The sequence below is a fragment of the Lynx canadensis genome, chromosome D4, assembly GCF_007474595.2.
Source record: "Lynx canadensis isolate LIC74 chromosome D4, mLynCan4.pri.v2, whole genome shotgun sequence".
Classification (NCBI taxonomy): Eukaryota; Metazoa; Chordata; class Mammalia; order Carnivora; family Felidae; genus Lynx; species Lynx canadensis.
Genome location: NC_044315.2, coordinates 11,267,502 through 11,285,345, shown reverse-complemented (window position 1 = coordinate 11,285,345; position 17,844 = coordinate 11,267,502). Strand labels below are relative to the sequence as shown.

General features: G+C 44.4%; 2 protein-coding genes across 3 annotated transcripts in view; both read right to left on the bottom strand.

Annotated features, from left to right (window-relative positions):
* PIP5K1B (phosphatidylinositol-4-phosphate 5-kinase type 1 beta) overlaps positions 1-17,844 on the bottom strand; it is a 313,786-nt gene that overhangs the window by 224,597 nt on the left and 71,345 nt on the right. The window lies entirely within an intron of this gene.
* Positions 4,671-11,231, bottom strand: FAM122A (family with sequence similarity 122A). Its single transcript, XM_030294333.2, has one exon. The coding sequence runs from the start codon at positions 7,154-7,156 to the stop codon at positions 6,293-6,295; it is 864 nt and encodes a 287-aa protein (XP_030150193.1). The 5' UTR covers positions 7,157-11,231; the 3' UTR covers positions 4,671-6,292.

Here is a 17,844-nt window from a genome sequence, read left to right as displayed (position 1 = left end):
TTTGTTGACCTAAATGATAATCTAAGGACAACCAAAGATACTGTATAATTCAAATATAACAAAGCATATATATATATATATATATATATATATATATATATATATGAGAGAGTGTATACACAAATATGTGTGCGTGTGTGTGTGTGTGTAAGGAAACAGTCTAAAATTTATTTTGGTTTGGGGTTTCCTATTTCAAATAGCAAATCAGTTAAGAAATATGTAAATCCTAATTTCTTTCTATACTAATTTACTTTTTTTTTTTTTTTTAATTTTTTTTTTTTTCAACGTTTATTTATTTTTGGGACAGAGAGAGACAGAGCACGAACGGGGGAGGGGCAGAGAGAGAGGGAGACACAGAATCGGAAACAGGCTCCAGGCTCTGAGCCATCAGCCCAGAGCCCGATGCGAGGCTCGAACTCACGGACCGCGAGATCGTGACCTGGCCGAAGTCGGATGCTTAACCGACTGCGCCACCCAGGCGCCCCTATACTAATTTACTTTTAACTATTACTAAAGAAAACAATTCTCAGAGCATCCTCTACTATGTAACAACGTCTAAAGCCATCATTTTACATCAACATATCATTTGATTCAACATACAAGGGACAGCACTAGCCAGCTGGAAACGTGCTTTATCTCAATTAAGGAAAAATTCTGTACGTAAGAAAAAAATAAACAAACAAAAAAAAACCCTAAATTCAAAAGGAAAAAAACAAAAGAATATAGGCTTGAGAAAATGTACTTGTTTTTCTCATCTCATGTATGAAACATACATACAAAGCACTGGAAATAGTGTCTAGGGGCTCAATTTAGCATTCAATAAATGAGTGCTAATTCTTATTAATTATCATTACAGGCAATGGCTCATGTTAGCAGGCCATCTTCCATTTTCCCACTGGGGAAGGCAAGCAGTACTGAAGGGATCACAATCTTGCGAAAATCTTCACTGTAAAGGATGCTAGCCCTATTTCCCAGGGGTGGGGAATACACTGAAAAAACTGCTCAAGATTTCTCAAATCCAGAAGCAAGAGAAGGTAATTACAGAGGATCAGTGTTTCTGATCCGTCAAGGAAGGGCTATCGCCTAAAAAAGAGAGATAAGGCTTGTTCTGCCTTTTCCAGAGCCACAGCCTTGAATTGAACGGTGAAAGTTACAAAGGAACATGGTGGTTACAAGAAAGACTCTCCAACGTGGAAAACACTCAGCTCATAAAAGGATGGGATGCCCTGAATAGAGAGCATACTGTTACCGGTGTGAATGCGGGAGTCTCACCAGGCAAGGGTGATCAAGAAAAGCTTCCTTGGCACATCCTCTCTAGATGACAATCAGGACAACCACCACAGCCACAGGGATAATGACAGCTGACACTTCTAAAGAAACTGCCCAGCACTGCTCCACTTTAGATATACGGACCCATTTAATCCTCCCCACCACCACTGGGCTCCACAGCCTGTGCTCTTAACTTCGACTATACGCTGCCTACCTCTCTAAGAGGTAGAAACATTTAGAAACCTGAGCACTAACCTCTCTTCCTCATTTGTAAAACGAGGATAACAGCATTTATCTCAGATGATAGTGATAAGGAGTAAATGAAATAGATTTGTTTGGTACCTAGAATAGTGCCTGCCACATAGCAAGTACCTTATATACAATTTTGTGTGTGTGTGTGTGTGTGTGTGTGTGTGTGTGTATGTCATTTCAGCTTTTAAGAAAGTTTTCTACTTGGATGCCAAGTTAGGGGAGGAATAAAGAACCGGCCTGGCTACAGTGAGCAATGTGACTTAAATTGTTTATTTATTTATTTCTGTAAGCGCAACTCAAGCCTTGCTGATTTAGGATCGATTCTCTAACAAAACAAAATGAGCCGTGAAAAATATGGGCAAAGCTGAAGCGAGAGTTCTGCAGTGAGGTCCGATTCTCTGTGTGCACGGCCATGGCTGATCGTAAGCAAGGCCGTGAAGAGAGGGGCCTCACGCATCACCCACTGCTGACTTCTCTTACCATCCTCAAGGCCCCGGCCAGCAATTCAGCTACACTTTTAGCAGAAGCTTTAATTGCCTCAAACACTGGACTCAACCCAGATCTACTTAACCAATGCCCAAACCTAGGTCAATCCAATCCATTTCTTTTGCACCTGCCATCCAACTGCAACCAGCCATCCAATGCGGCCTCATAAACCTTCCTCTTGACCTTAAGTCACTGCTTTATGGAATTTCACAGAGGCAACATTAAATCTTTCCTTTGCTCAAGCTTCTGAATCTACTCCCGCCTGCCCCTGAATATCCTAGACTACCTGATAATTGGAAAAAAAGCAACCAGATACAAGTTCTTTCTACTTTTCAGATACCTTCTTCCCCACCCATAAACTTCTGCAATAGCAAATCAGTTCGGCAGGTACTGGTATCTTTGCCTAGCCTTTCTGCTCTCCTTTCTGCCTTCAGACCTCCTTTCTCAGGCCAACCCCTTCTTCTATTCACTGATGCTACTCAGGAAATAGAAGTTACATCTTCCTTGGTTTGTGGTTCTGGCAATTATTCCCGTCTCCCACCTCTCTCTTGGATCTTCAAACGTTTCCTACTCTTCTATAAACATGGCTATACAAAAAAGAAAAAAAAAATCCCTAATTCTGTTTCCCTTATAAGCCTTGACACTTTCTCCGACCTTACTGCCAAATATTAAGAGTGGTCTCTTGCTGTAGGAGTGTGACCTGTTGACCTAATGTAATAAATGTGAATCACTGGAACGCAACGTGATACAGATTATTCTTGATTATAAGCAATCTTTTAAGTATGTTTAAAGGTTGTGACACCCAACATCTGCGTATTTGGTGACCGTTCATTATTTTTTCCATTTTCATTGTTTTTCACAAATATAATAAAGGGAACTATACCACAGACGTTTCTTACATAAGACTGAACTTTAACTAAATGTTGATAGGTGCTTTGGGACTTCGAGCACAAAGTTGATAGCACAGCAATACTAATACCTTAAACATGTTTCTTTGAAGGATAATTCTTACATGAGCTAAGTCCTCACATTTTACAAAGTTAATGACTAACGTTACGAACGAGAATGTGATCATGTAAATGGTCTCTATAAACTCTTAGAGCTACATCTGATTTAAAATTTACCAACCATATAGAAAAATAAGCTTAGAGAAATAAAGGTTTCCCTATACTTTCAGAAAAAACGATCTGGCAAAAGGACCATAAAATAGCAGAGAAGATGCTGTCTTTAACAAGAAAGCAGGCCAGTGAGAATGGGGTACAGAAAACAAGGGGACAGAGCACCAAGGGTCAGATCCCTCAGGGCCTCCTAGGCCAGAATCAATACAATTTGGTACACCAGGAAGCAAATGAAAAGCTTTAAGCTAGGGGATGGAAGGATCACATGTGCAATTTTAAAATGATTACTGTAGTTGCTTGCTGTATGGAGAACGAATGGATAGCCAACCAGAGTGAGTGGTGTAGGGACAAGTGGGAATTAGGAGGCTACTTTGGAAGTCTAAGAGGGAAATGATGGAAGCCTAGGTCAGGGTGGCAGTTTAGAAAAAAAGAAGGTGACAGATTCTGGAAGAGAAAATCAGTTAAGACTTGGTGAAGACAGGAGGAAAGAAAGGAAAAGAGATGTCAATGACATGTTGGTTTCCTGAATTTATATACATATATACGTGGAAATGAGGAGTAAAACACCGTGTACAATACATACTGAATTAACAGAAATTACCGAGGGGAAGGGAAGATGAATTTTACATAGTAAACGGCAGACTTTCATTTTTTTACTCCACAGATAACTGCATTGTTTAAATATTTTTATAATCAGCAGGCATACATTCTTTCATAGTTAAAATTAACAGGCAATAAAAAGAACCAAAGCATTTGCCTGGCAGAAAAGGATAGGAATGGCATTTTAAAGAGAAGGAACAATCCATCCAAAGGCACGAACACATGAAAGTACGTGGCATATTTAAGGACCATCAAGTAGTCTAGTGTTTGCAGAGTGAGAAGGAAGGATGTGTATTGGGATAGGATAAGCAGAGTTGTACAGTGGTTTTCCAGGATGGCCAGTTCATGAAGGACCTTATTACATGCCAGGCTATAGAAAGTATTCCCTAAACTGTGGGAAATGGGGAAGCAAAGGAAGTTTTCAAGCAGGAAGGTGAAAACAAAGCAAGTTTTTTACTTGACAAAGATCACTTCAGAGGCCGTGTGGAGACTGGGTCAAAAGGAGGGTGAGAAAATGGGTGAGGAGACCACCTTAGGCTGGAACATAAGCTCAATCAGAAGCAAAAGAAATAGAGAAGAGGAGAGGCTGGAGATTCATTTCAGTAGACAGAACTTAAGTGATTAAGCTGGATGTGACAGGAAAAAGGGAAAGTCAAAAATGCTTCTCATGGTTTCTAGTTTAGAAAATCAGAGAGTGAGGACATCAATTTAGGTAATTCAAGAACAGGTTCAATGAGAAGATGATAAATTTTGTTTTGGAGATGCTGAGGTTAAAGTACCTTTGGAAGCAGGTTAAGGTACCCAACAGGAAGTTGGATACATAGGTTTGAATTTGAGGAACGAGGTCAAGACTGAAGCATGTGAACTATTACCCAGAACAGAGAATTTTAAGCCTATATAAACAATCTTACCCTTGACATAATTTCACTGAATTCTTAAGGCAACTTTCAAAAGTTGACCAGTTCCATTTATTCTCATAGCTGTAAAAATTCCACACAATCGTTAAAAGTCTCTGTAAGCAGTTAACTTAAAGAAAGTCGGAGCTTTTCGTATTGGTCTCTCTTTTATTTTTTCCCCTTCCCCTTTTGCTGCCATTCTTTCTATCTATCCAGTAAAGGAAGATATAGGAAGTATAATATAGAAACGTTTGTTATTAAATATTTCCGTATTTTGTCTTAGTTGTAACAAGGCAAGGAAAAGAACATTTCAGAACTCTACCTAAACGAAACCTAAGTTAAGCAATGATTTACCTACGTGACCCTCCACTGATTTTTCTCTTGCACATCACTGACCCTGAATCAACCGGCAATCCCAAGGCAGGCGACTCCAGCTACAGCTTTAACTAGAGTTTTCTGACATGACTCCACAGTTCTGTGGTTGCTCACTGTCAGAAATCCAAGTTACACTGTACCTCTATCTAACCGATGATGCCCTAGTTCGTTGGGAGGTGGGGGGGGAAGGACCTGTTGGCAAGGAAACAGCTGCTTCCCTCCTGAGCCAGGGAAAACCCGGAAGGTGACAGATGGGCAGGACAGAAAGGTGGCCAAAAGTTGCTCTGGCTCCTTGGTGGCAAGGAATTTCACTGAGGCACAATTGGATATTTTAAAGCGTGTCAATCAATGAGAGACTTTTATCTGCCTGGGGGCCCTGGTGAAGTCCAACAGAGCTTCCCACATTTTCTATGTTTGAAAAACTTTTAAGTTTGCAGTGGTACAAAGAACCTGGTCTCAGCCTACGTACAGTGGGCTGAGACTGCAAGGCACTGGCCCGTGTCACTTCAGGATTATACCCGAGAGAATGCACTTTCTGGTCTAAAAAAAAAAAAAAAAAAAAATTTTTTTTTAACTTTTCTGTAGCGATATTTGCATGATTAATTAGAATTTCCATTAAAATTTCATTAGAAAATGCTTTTCTTAAATGTTTACTATTATATAATTTTAAAAGACTTGTTGCAAGCTTTTATATTTTGCTCATCATTCCCCCTCCCAGCCACTTATGTACCCAGAAAATTAAATATCCAAGGACTCCTGGGTAAAAGAGACAACCACTGGGTTGATGTGTTATAACTAACATTCTTTTTACAAAACTGCTGTAAATACGTAAGTTATTCTTCAAATAGAAATCAGCAATCACTGAAAAGTAATATTAAAAATTAGTGTGGGCATGAAATATGGAATTCTAAAACATCAGTTTACTATGCTGATTAATTCAACATTTATATTTGCATCAGAACTTAATAATCCCATAAATAAATAGAGCTCTCAATTATTTTAAAAAATCAAGGGATAACATATGTATTTAAACATATTAGCAGCATAAAGACGTATGCTTCAACACACTTATTGGGAAAACGTCTGAAAATATTACTACACTGAATTCAAGGGCATCCCGCAGGAACCTGACATAAAAGTTCTCTAGAATAACAACATTTCAGGAAATTCCAAAAAAAGGAAAAGGGTCAGATAGGAAAGAGCCTCAAATTAATTGACAAAGTTCAGTGCTTGCTCCAACTTGATTTTTCTCTCCATTGCAAAAAAAACACCCCGAGTCTCAGATGGGTGGGTGAATCACTTAGATGAAAGTTCATCTACTGGAATAAATGGAGAGGCCGCTTGGGCAGGCGACACAGGAGAGTCGGTGGTAGTGCTGACTTTAGCTGGTGAGTTACAGGAAGATCCGGCACTGCTACTGTTTCCATCAAGGGTATCAGAAGATACGCACACACCGGGATCTGACAGCTGTGCAACGTCAGAAGAAAGCATGTTGGTGATGCCCTGGAAAAATCTCTTTGGCTGATACTCAGTTTCCATTTCACATTTTCTTTTCAATGGTCCAAGAACGCTTGGTCTAATGCAGTTGATGGGACTCTGGCTTCTCCGGGTAGTAAATCGAGTCGTTGGGCTGGGAATAGGACTTGGAGGCAATCCATTGCTACTCACAAAACTTTGCAAGGATGGTGAGAAACACTGCTTCCCAATCCCCCGGGTGGGTGACGGTGCTGGTGACACCGGAATGAAATCGATGCGCTTCGGGGAGGCGGACTTCTCCACATCGTTGTCACTCAGGCTGAAACTTTCCTCCCAGGAGTGGCTTATCTGCATTGCGTTCTGCACCTCGCGCTCGTGGACCGTCTCGCGGTTGATCAAGTCCATGCCTTCCTCCTGTTTGATCTGGTGCAAGCGGCTGCTGTGCATGCGGACGGGGGAGGCCGGCAGCAGCAGGCCGTGGCGGTTCGGGAACGTTGTGCTGTTCCGCCTGGCGCTCGGCGCCTCGGCCTGGAACACCGGCGAAGTGTCACTGAGGCCGTGGATCAGGGGGGCGCTGTTAGACCTCCTGAGGCCCCCGCCGGCGCTAGTGCCGCCGCCCTCCGCCGGGCTCCCGCCAGTACCCGGAGGCAGCTCCAGGTCTAGCTCCATCTTCTCCTGAGCCATGTCGGGGGCAGGGAGGCGGGGGCGGCGCTCAGAGACCTAGGACTCCCATTCCCCGCAGTCCAGGGCCAGGGCCGCCGCCGCCGCTGCCGCCGCCAATCTGTCAGCGGGCTCGTTCTTTTGCGCATGCGTGCCCTTTCGCGCAGGCGCGGTGAGATTCCTGTCCCCGCGGCGCCTGCTTAATGCGTAACAGCCTCAGCGCAGCCCTAGAGGGAGGGGCGAGGACCGGCCGGGCGACTATTCAGTACGTTTCTTCCGCAATTAGCTATTGAGCTGCGAGCTCGCGGCTACGCGTGTTTACAAGGCTACCGTATTCCAGAGTGTGCGCTTATAAAACCAGAGCACTGAAAGAGACGTCGTGGATGACAGGGGGCTGCATGAGGGGGAGTGGAGCTTGGCCTCACCCGGGAGGGCTTCCCCGAGGAAGGGACAATATCCTGAGTTCCGAAGGAGACAACATGGGTGCTGGGTAGTGAACCCGTCCAGGAAGCGGTACCAGCTTGGTGGCAGGCGGGAACCAGGAGGGGAGGGAGGGAGCGTGGGCTGCGGTGGAGACTGAGGGCCGGCCTCACAGGACGTAGCGGACCAGGGCGGATTCTGGCCTTTATCCCGAGAACAATGGAAAACTTCAGCTTTCAAATTTCAAGCAAGGGTACCGCAACGACTGCAAAGCTCGCCGGCTGCTGTCTGCAGTCCGGATGGTTGGGAGATTAGAACCTACAGGAAAAAGACCGGAGGGGAGGCAGTCCTCTAGGCCACAGAAGATGGTATTTGCAGTAAGGTGTTAGTGTGGGTGAGGAGATGGAGAGAATGGTAAATTTGAGAGCCATTTAGGTCAGGGGAAGAAACCAATGTGTCGTTATACTGTTTAACGGTCCTATTTCTAGCACAAGCATGTGTGCCCAGTAATCTTCATTGAGTAGGAGAGATTAAACGAAGGGAAAGTTTTCACACTGGAAAACTACAAACACAATCCTCCGCTTAATATGAACTGTGATAGCTCCTTAAAAATGGGTTTATACTTATTCCTTCATGTATTTTTATTTTGCATTCTTCCTATGTACGAAGCACTGCTAGGAAAAAGGCCCTACTATGAAGGCGTTTCATTTCTACCGAAGACAGAGAGAGATAAATAAGCTATTTTCAGATAGTGGTAAACCTCAGGAAAACACAGGATGGTGTGGTAAGGCACTAGCGGGAGGCGGGCAATTAGAGCGGAGATCTAAATCCAAGAAACAAGTTGCGTCCACATCTGGGGGATGAATATTCTAAGCACAGAAAGCAGCAAAGCCCAAGGCAGACGTGAGTTTGGGGAGCTGGCAGGAAAAGAGAAAACGGCAGCTGAAGCACAAGAGGGAGAGTGGTGGGAGGACATACAAGAGTCTAGATCTCATTCTAAGTACAATGAAAAGCCACCGGGGACTTGAAAGCAGAAGAGTGATATTATCTGGTTGAGGTTTTAAATACCGCTTTGGCTCGGTGGGAATGAGGCTGAAAGAGGGCAAGAGTGGAAGCAGGAAGGCAGCGGAGGGATGGAACCAAGATCCGTTTTGGAAGTAGAACCAAAAGGATAGGCAGATAGATTAGATGTAGATGATGAAAGGAACAGACAATTCAAAGGCAACCCACAGGTTTCTTACACTGATAGATGGTAGTATCATTCATTTACGGAGATAAGGAGGGAGTGTGTTTCAAAAAGTGGAAATTAAGAGTTCCGTTTTGGTCGATTTGAATTGCAGGTGGCTATCAGATATCCGTGTGGCTATCTGAACTGAAAGGAAGCTTAGAGATTTTTGTTCATCCTTCTCTTTCTGCGGCTGAAGAGAGTAAGGTCCAGAGAGGCTAAGTGACATACTAGCCATCACACAGCTTATTTCGTAATGGGAACCAGTACTAGAACCAGGTCTTCTGGTTCCTAGTCCATGCCTCTTTCTCCACTGTATCTCAAAATGCTTTTATTTTGAGTTCCCTATAAAATAAAGGTCCTAATGATACAATAATGTTGGCTATTCATGCCTGTAATTGCATAGAAACTGATTTAAGCTTCCCAAGTATCAGACACTATTCAAACTGCTTCACATGTAGTCCCTTGCTTAGTCCTCACCACAACCCTAGCAAGGAGGTATTATTGTCCTCATTTTGCAAGGGTAATCGAGATGCAGAAATCAGGCAACATCCCCAGGATGACGGTACACAGAAGCATCTGGCTTTTCTGGCTCCAGAGCTGGGGTACCACACTGACTCCTCCAAGTGCAGTGATGTTTTAGGACTGAGACAAGCCATTTCCAGTTGTGAGCTCTGTGAAGACAACAGGACCCAAGACAGGGTAACAGCGTGAAGATGTTCTCATACAGAAGTGACAGCATGATAATAAAAATGGTGAATTTGCTCTACATGAAATACACGGAGAAGAACCGTAATGGGGGCAAAGTTGGAAACGGAAGTCATGGGGAGAGAACTGGGGCTCTGAATGCCGGGCAAAAGGGCCCATATTTAACCTGTGAGGCAAAAGGAAACCACGAAAGGTTTCTGGCAAGAGGAAAGACAATGAGACCTACGCTTTGGGCCCTGCCAGGCAGCTCCAGGATGGAGCCAGCTGGAAGGATGGAAGTGGAAAGAATCCACTCCTCGGACCTGCCGTGCACTCTCAACAGTCCACAGTCCCCCGTAATCCTCACTGCGATCCTACCAATTAGACACTGTTATGCTCATTCTGTAGAGGGACAACTGAGGTTCAAAAATTGCAAAATGCCCAAGAGGTACGTGGAAGAACCAAGATGGCCCAATCTGAATCAAGACGCCGCTACAAACCCTGCATTGTTTTTGCTACCCTTTCCACGGAGTGGACAAGGGGAATCTGATGGCCAGCCGTGAGAGGAAAAGGAGGGTCTAAACTCAAGTTGGGAATGGCAGAAACAGGATATGGGTTTGAAAGACAGGCAGGTAACAACAGTATCTGACCCCTGTGTTTGGAGACTATGGAAAGAGACGTCACAGGTGACAAGTTTGAGCGTGAGTGGCTCAAAGAATGGTACAACATTAAATAAAAACAGGAGAGACGAGAGGAAGACCTTTCAGAAGGACACTGCTATTGGATAAATAGAAAAAAGCATTAACGACAGAACTTCCCAAGAGCCACGGCATATTGCTAATTTGTGTATTATTAAAGTATTACTAACGTGGCTCAAATGTGCCAACACTGTGTTCATCCTTGTCTGGACAAGTACAATAATCTTTACCAGTAAAGCAAAGAGATGGTGGTAAGTGCACAAAATCAAACACCTGTGCCCTTTGGTTCCTGCCTGAATACACTTACCAGCTATCTTTACTCATTTCTTTGTTCCCATCCCTGTCTCTATAGTCCGTTCTCCAACCAGTGTTCAAGGTAATCCTCAAGGGAAGACTTGAAGAGAACCCTTCAGTGTGTTCTCATTCAGAGAAAAAGCCAATGTCCTTACAACGGTCTGTAGAACTCTATGTGATGTGGGTCTCTGCTGTCCCTCTGACCCTGCCTCCAAATACTGCCCCCCTCACTGCCTTTCCTCCAACTGCAGAGGTCCCTTACTGTCTTTCAGCCCACTAAGCAGGCTCCCCACTCCTCCTGGCTTACTCTTCTTCCAGTGGACGTCAATCCCTTCAGGTCGCGGCACAAATGTCATTGAGAGGCTTTCCCTGACCGTCCCTTATAAAAAGCAACAGCGGTGCCCAACACCAAACCTACACTCATTCCCATACCCCTTACGTGGTCTGTATTTTCCTCTAGAGCGCCAAATGACATATTTGCATATATAGTTTTCTTGCCTCTTGTCCTCGAGAAGATCAGCTCCACAACCACAAAAACAAGGCCTTCGCTTTACTTCCCGCTGTATGCCTAGTACCTAGAACAAGGCCTCGTACGTAGGACTCAAGAAGTAGGTGTGAATCCCTGTGTGAATGAATGATGAATGACGGAACGGCCTAGCACAGCTCCATTGAAATGGAAGAAAGTTCTATTATTTGAAACTCCAGCTTAGCAGCCTTTTCTACACAGAAAAGATAACATTTATCTATTTTTGAGAGAGAGACAGAGCATGCGTGGGGGGAGGAGCAGAGAGAGAGGGAGACACAGAATCCAAAGCAGGCTCCAGGCTCTGAGCTGTGAGCATACAGCCTCAAGCGGGGCTCGAACTCAAGAACTGCAAGATCATGACCTGAGCCAAAGTCACATGCTCAACTGACTGAGCTACCCACGCACCCCTTTTTTACACTGATTCTGAGTACTTACTTGGACAATTTGTTTTCTTTTATCGACATTATTATTTTTTTTTTTTTTTTTAATTTTTTTTTTTTCAACGTTTATTTATTTTTGGGACAGAGAGAGACAGAGCATGAACAGGGGAGGGGCAGAGAGAGAGGGAGACACAGAATTGGAAACAGGCTCCAGGCTCCGAGCCATCAGCCCAGAGCCCGACGCGGGGCTCGAACTCACGGACCGCGAGATCGTGACCTGGCTGAAGTCGGACGCTTAACCGACTGCGCCACCCAGGCGCCCCTATCGACATTATTATTAAAGTGCCCTCCAGACCACACAGGTTGATCTCTTGAACTAACGATTAGGTGAACTGAGAAACTGAAGCCCTAAGTTTCCATTCTTTTTCAATCATATGCTGATACACTCTTGATAGAATTAAAATGCTCAGTGCTGAGGAATCCAAGCAGTGTTTAATATATTTAGTTACTGCTTCCTCTCAAAGGGATAAATGAGAGAAAACAGCCGCCATAAAATGCAATTCAGCCCGCTGCAAATGAATAATGCCAGAGGCAGGATTCAGGAGACTGTCCCTGAGTCACTTCATCCTTCTGGTTTCACTCTGGTATGAATTAAATACTACACGTAGATAGTTGATATTCATGCTCACTCCTGAGTCATAAAAGCAGATTTCTATTCAATAGTTAAATTTTATTGTGATTAATATTGTATGTTCTTAAACTAACAGATAGTTTCCTGTTAATTCCTAGGGGCAGCTTTTCACTATTAAGCCCCAAGCATATGGCAAGGCAAATACCTACCTCTGGATCCATACTGAATGAATTTAAAATACAAACGTGTGTGTGTACATGCTTTTATTTATTATTTTTTTATTTTTGGTGAGAGGGAGAGAGAGGGAAGGAGGAAGGGAGGGAGGAAGTGCATGTGAGTTGGGGAGAGGGACAAAGGGAGAGAGAGAATCCCAAGCAGGCTCTGTGGTCAGTGCAGAGCCATAAGCGGGGCTCGAGCCCACGAACTATGAGATCATGGCCCGAGCCAAAGTCAAGAGTGGGACGCTCAATTCAATGAGCCACCCAGGTGCCCCTATATGTATACTCTTAGATGGACTGACAAATATCTCAACATCTCACAGTTACTAGCATCACCAACCCAGAAAAAAAATACTGCAGAGGAAAACTTGACTTTCAAAGTATAGAAACTCAGCAGTGTCCACTAGTTCAACAACTTAGGAAAAATGCTGGCAGTGTCTACCAGAAGGAAATATATGTATGCCCTGTGGTTGAGCAACTCCACTCCTGGGTATATACCCCAGAGAAATGCATGCTTACGTCTCCTAAAGACACGTACACGAATGTTCCTTGCAATATTATTTGTAAAAGCACCTAATTGGCAACAACCCACATGTCCATAAACGGTCGAATGGGTGAATAAAGTTATACAATGGAATTATTTATTTAACAACATGAGTGAGTTACAGGATGATTGATACCTCATGGAAGAAACCAAACACAAAGGAACAAATCCTCTGTGATTCCATTTTTATGACGTTCAAGAACAGCTCAAATCCATCTCTAGTGGTAGAAGGTCAACATATTGGTTACCTTTGGGACAAGTGACGGAGAGGGGCACAAGGAAGTGTTCCATTTCCTGATACGGGTGCTGGTTACAGAGGTATATACACATGTGAAAATTCATTAAACTCAATACTTGAAATGTATACACTGTACCGTATAAGGAATCAGGAATCATCGACCTCAAAATGTTACCGATGCAGAGGAAGAGAATGGGAAGCTGAAATGTAAGTGGAGGGTGGAAGAGAGTAAGAATGTATTTCAATTGAAAGGAAGATATTCTGTTCACACACTAATCACGAGTCTAAACTAGAATCTCTTCCAAATCTCTCTGACACACAACAGTATCAGCCTAAGAACAGCTAGCCGGCCTTGCCAGCCGGAAGGATGGACAAAGACACACATGCACCGCCCCCCCCCCCCCCCCCCGCAACACACACACATACACTCACTCCTCAAGCTACGTTTCACTGGGGTCATAAACACCAGCAGCCTCACGTAAGCACTGGATACCTGTCTGAAGCTGGTTACGGATCATCAACACAACCGCTGCCTCTCCGTGGTCCTGTTCCCACAGTGCCCTCAAAGCTGGTCACTTCTAAGAAAGCAGGAAGGAGGAAACGAAGCCCATTTCATAGCCTTGGACTTTCTCAACTGTGTATTTGTTCAAAGTCAGCTCTGTGATACCCCCCCTAGCTGAATTCATGAGATAGAATGGTCAAAGTAAACGGAGTCCAGGAAATCGGCAGGGGCTGTCCTCATATACGGCAAGAATGAGAATTGTATTTAAGGACATGATTTTGACCACAAGGAACTTGTTTAGTTATCCTTATGAAAGAAAAATAAACACAAGATGACATCAGAAACTGATCAACCATTCCATCTCTAATTACTGAGAGTATGCTAAGTATAGATATTCTCTACAGTGTTTACCCTCAAGGTTGCTTCACCTAATCCCTAAAACTTTCCGGTAAGGGGCTCAGTCAGTTACGCGGCTGGCTCTTGATTTTGGCCCAGGTCATGATCTAGTGGCTCATGAGTTCCAGCCTGCTTGGCATCCTCTCTCTTTCCCTCTCTCCCTGACCCTCCCCTGCTCACTCTCTCTCTCTTTTTCTAAAAAATAAATAAACTTAAAAAAAAAACTTTAAAGTGACAGCAAGGATTAGAAAATCAGAGCAGTCAGGGCACCTGGGTGGCTCAGTTGGTTAAGCATCCGACTTCAACTCAGGTCATGACCTTGAGGTTCATGGGTTCGAGCCCCGTGTCCGGCTCTGTGCTCACAGCTCAGAGCCTGGAGCTTGCTTCGGATTCTGTGTCTCCCTCTTTCTCTGCCCTTTCCCCGATCGTGCTCTGTCTCTCTCTCTCAAAGAAAAATAAACATTAAAAAAAAATTAAAAAGAAAATCAGAGCAGAAGTTTACCAATGGACATTAAAACCACTCTTGCGTTTTATTTTTCATAACCACTGAAAGCCATCAGAACATTCACACAGAGCAAGGCCCATCATATGCACACGGGCCAAATGGTATAAAGGGGCCTCAAAGCCCTAATGGAAGAAGCCTCATAGACTAGACCCTCAGCAAAGTTCAAGTAAAGAAGTAAATGTGAATTGTAGTTATTTTGTTCAGTTTGCCCAAAGGAGAACATCAAGGAAGATATTACAAAGAGCCATCCAGCCCCCACACTCTACCGCCTTAAGTCTTGCAACAGAAGAGAAAAAGGAGTTGATTTCACTTGTCCCTCACTGGTTTTATGTGTTTTAGGCAGCATCCATTTTTTGGTGCCTTCACTTTGGCCAGACTTCTAGACTGTAAGCCAAGGCCAGCACGGGTATACCTTTCTGTGGCTCTACGCTTCTCTCTGCCTGTCTGCTAGCTTTCACTCGCAGGAGTGATCCATCTGGCAAGAAGGAAACAATAATTCAAGGCTTTATGGATCGTGTATAAAGTTCGCTGCAAAACACGCAAAGGCTACAAATCTAGTTGGGTTTACGTACTTGGGCCTTCCAGTTGCGTGTCTCAGAAGCCTCCAGAAAGGCTCGACAAATCAGTACATAGCGCGACCGCAGGGAAAAAGTGCCAAATCTGGAGTCAGACTACTATACTTGTAGTTCTACGACCTTGGGCAAGTTTGTCAACCTCTCTGGGCCTCGCTTGTCTCATCTATGAAGTGGGGACACAACCTCTTCGTAAGGATCAAAGGCATGAGGTCTATATTAGGCCTTGCAAACAGTAAAAGCCCTGTACCAACGGGTTCCTCTCTATTACAATCCCCAGTGCCATGATCATGAAGTGGTCCTCCCCACTTTTCCACCCCTCTCACCAGAAGGCTCCCTTTTTTTTTTTTTTTTTGTCGCCTTTTAGTTTGGTTCTGTGCAAGAGAATTCTCTCTCTGGCTTCTTCCCTGAGATTGTCGTCATTTTTAGAAAAAGACGTTTTCTGAGGTTTAAAAAAGTATGAATGGAAAGGTTCATCATCGGTCAGGTTGACAGTTTCTGACAAGGAGAAATAAGAATAAACCTCCTTTCTAAGACTTTTACTGGGTCTGAGGAGAGACAGATCCCAGGGCGGTAGAAAGGCCGTCAGTAAGTAAAAAAGTAAAAATGCGGCCGGATCAGTGAATACTATTTCCTACAGCAAGCCATTTGTTAATCCCCAGAGGCTGCGGCTACCCTCCCTGGTCGCTCTCAACTTTTCAATGGCGACTAATCCCAGTGGCTTATTCTTATTTATTCATTTTAAACCCGTTTTGAATTACTGCTGTCATGCTACTGTCCTTCCTGGCATATAATGAGCTGCGCAGGGACACATATTTGGCGATGCCCGACAAACAGGTTGAACACGGCCTCTTTCGGACAAAACAAGCAGAAAGAAGTACAGCGGAAGGAACTGCAGAAAGGTTCGAGAAGTTTGCAGGAGTCACCATTCCTCTAGATGTGCCTTTCCCTCCAGGTGGCTGACATCCGTAGGCATGTTCTGAGGAGCAGGTCAAATGTTCCAAAGAAGCTGGAAGCCAGACTTAGAGGCTGAGAACCAACATGGTTCAGGGCCACTTTTTTTTTTTTGGCTTTAGAAGGTGACCAATGTGTAGCCAAGAGTCCCTTAACCTCTCTGACACAGAGAGACGTCTATGATTTATTCTTTTCTTTGTACCCACAGTCCTTTAAGGGTAATAGGACAAGTAAACGTAGCAAAAAGAACAAGTATTAAGGGCAGGGGTGCTCAGATTCCTCCAGTTTTACACCAGCTAATTTCTAAACCGAACGCAAGTCCATTTGCTAACAGGAAGTGTATTTTTTACCACCCGTGGGGTTCAGCCCTCTGAACCGCCTATTAGGAAATGGTACAGATTTTTCTTTCTCCTTTTGAAAGCCAAAAGTCTAAGATCAATTTTTTAAAAATGTTTTAATGTTTATTTATTTTTGAGAATGAGAGACAGAGCATGAGTGGGGAGGGGCAGAGAGAGAGGGAGACACAGAATCTGAAGCAGGCTCCAGGCTCTGAGCTGTCAGCACAGAGCCCAACGTGGGGCTTGAACCCATGAACTGCGAGATCAAGACCTGAGCCAAAGTCGGACACTTAACCGACTGATCCCACCAGGTGCCCCTAAGATTGATTTCTTAAGATGCTTTCCACCAATGGTTTTGTCATTGTCATCATCATAGAATAGTAACATATTTAGTGAAGGCATGCATGCCAGGGACCCTTATAAGGACTGTGTATCACCCTGTTCAGGCCCGAAACCACCTCTAGGATTATTATCCTTATTTTATAGAGGTTCTCAGGAGGCTAAGTTGCCTGAGGTGACATAACCGGTTAAGCGGTACAGGTAGAGGAAAGGGAGCCCAGAGGTGAGTGCGGTTTTTTTTAATGCTTATTTTCTGATAGACAGCGAGCAGAGGAGGGGCAGAGAGAAAGGGGGACAGAGGATCCAAAGCGGACTCCACACTGATAGCAGTGAGCCCGATGGGGGGCTCGAACTCACAAGGTGCGAGACCATGACCCGAGCTGAAGTCGGACGCTCAACTGACTGAGTCACCCAGGCGCCCCCAGAGGTGAGCTCTTAATCTCCCCTACTGCCTCTCAAAAAATACCCTTGGATTCCTCACACCTGCCCCATTAATGGTACTCCGAGTGATCTTCCAAGAAGGTCAGTGGACTGGACGTGGACAGGACCATCGTTCTGATTGCCAGACAGATGAGGGCTCCGTGAACTGCGAGGGCTTACGGGTCCTAGCGACCTTACAAAATCAGGCCATTACTAAATGCCCTGTTATCCCAAAGCAGTCATGAGCACCAGTGCCAAGGGTCAGAATGGCAGAATATCCGATCGGAAGGAGGCTTTAGAAATGAGGCGTACCAAACTTGACCAGCAAGTAAACCGAGGTTCAGCGAGAGCCAACGATTTGTTCAGGCTCAAAAAGGCATCCAGGATGAACAGAGTCAGGATGTTTTATTAAATTTGTACAGATTATTTTGCGATGTTTGCCCCGTGCGTTTCCCTTGCACCTCAGAGTCCTTCTCCAAGCAACAGCATCCACGGCCATGGTTTTCACTGCAACCACTGTACTGATGGCTCTCACATTTCTGTCCCCAGATATGGCTGACCCTCCTTGAGCCTGGAATCTGTAACCACCTACAAGGCATTGTCCCCACGTGGACTTTTCACACCTTTCGATGAACAAATTCACTCTTCCCCTCCCCCAGTGTGCTGGTGTTAACAATGAGTTACGCCACAATCTCCCCCCGCAAGTCAAAACTCCACATCATCTAGATCTCTCCTCTCCTTCCTGTCTTTGCTCACTCCATGTCCTCGGTTTTACCTTCTTAGTACCTTGTGTCCTTCCCTTCTGCCTTTGTTACTAAAGCATTT

Bases quoted from the DNA above. Each gene is read 5' to 3' on its own strand.
- FAM122A (XM_030294333.2), bottom strand. From the start codon at position 7,156: ATGGCTCAGGAGAAGATGGAGCTAGACCTGGAGCTGCCTCCGGGTACT.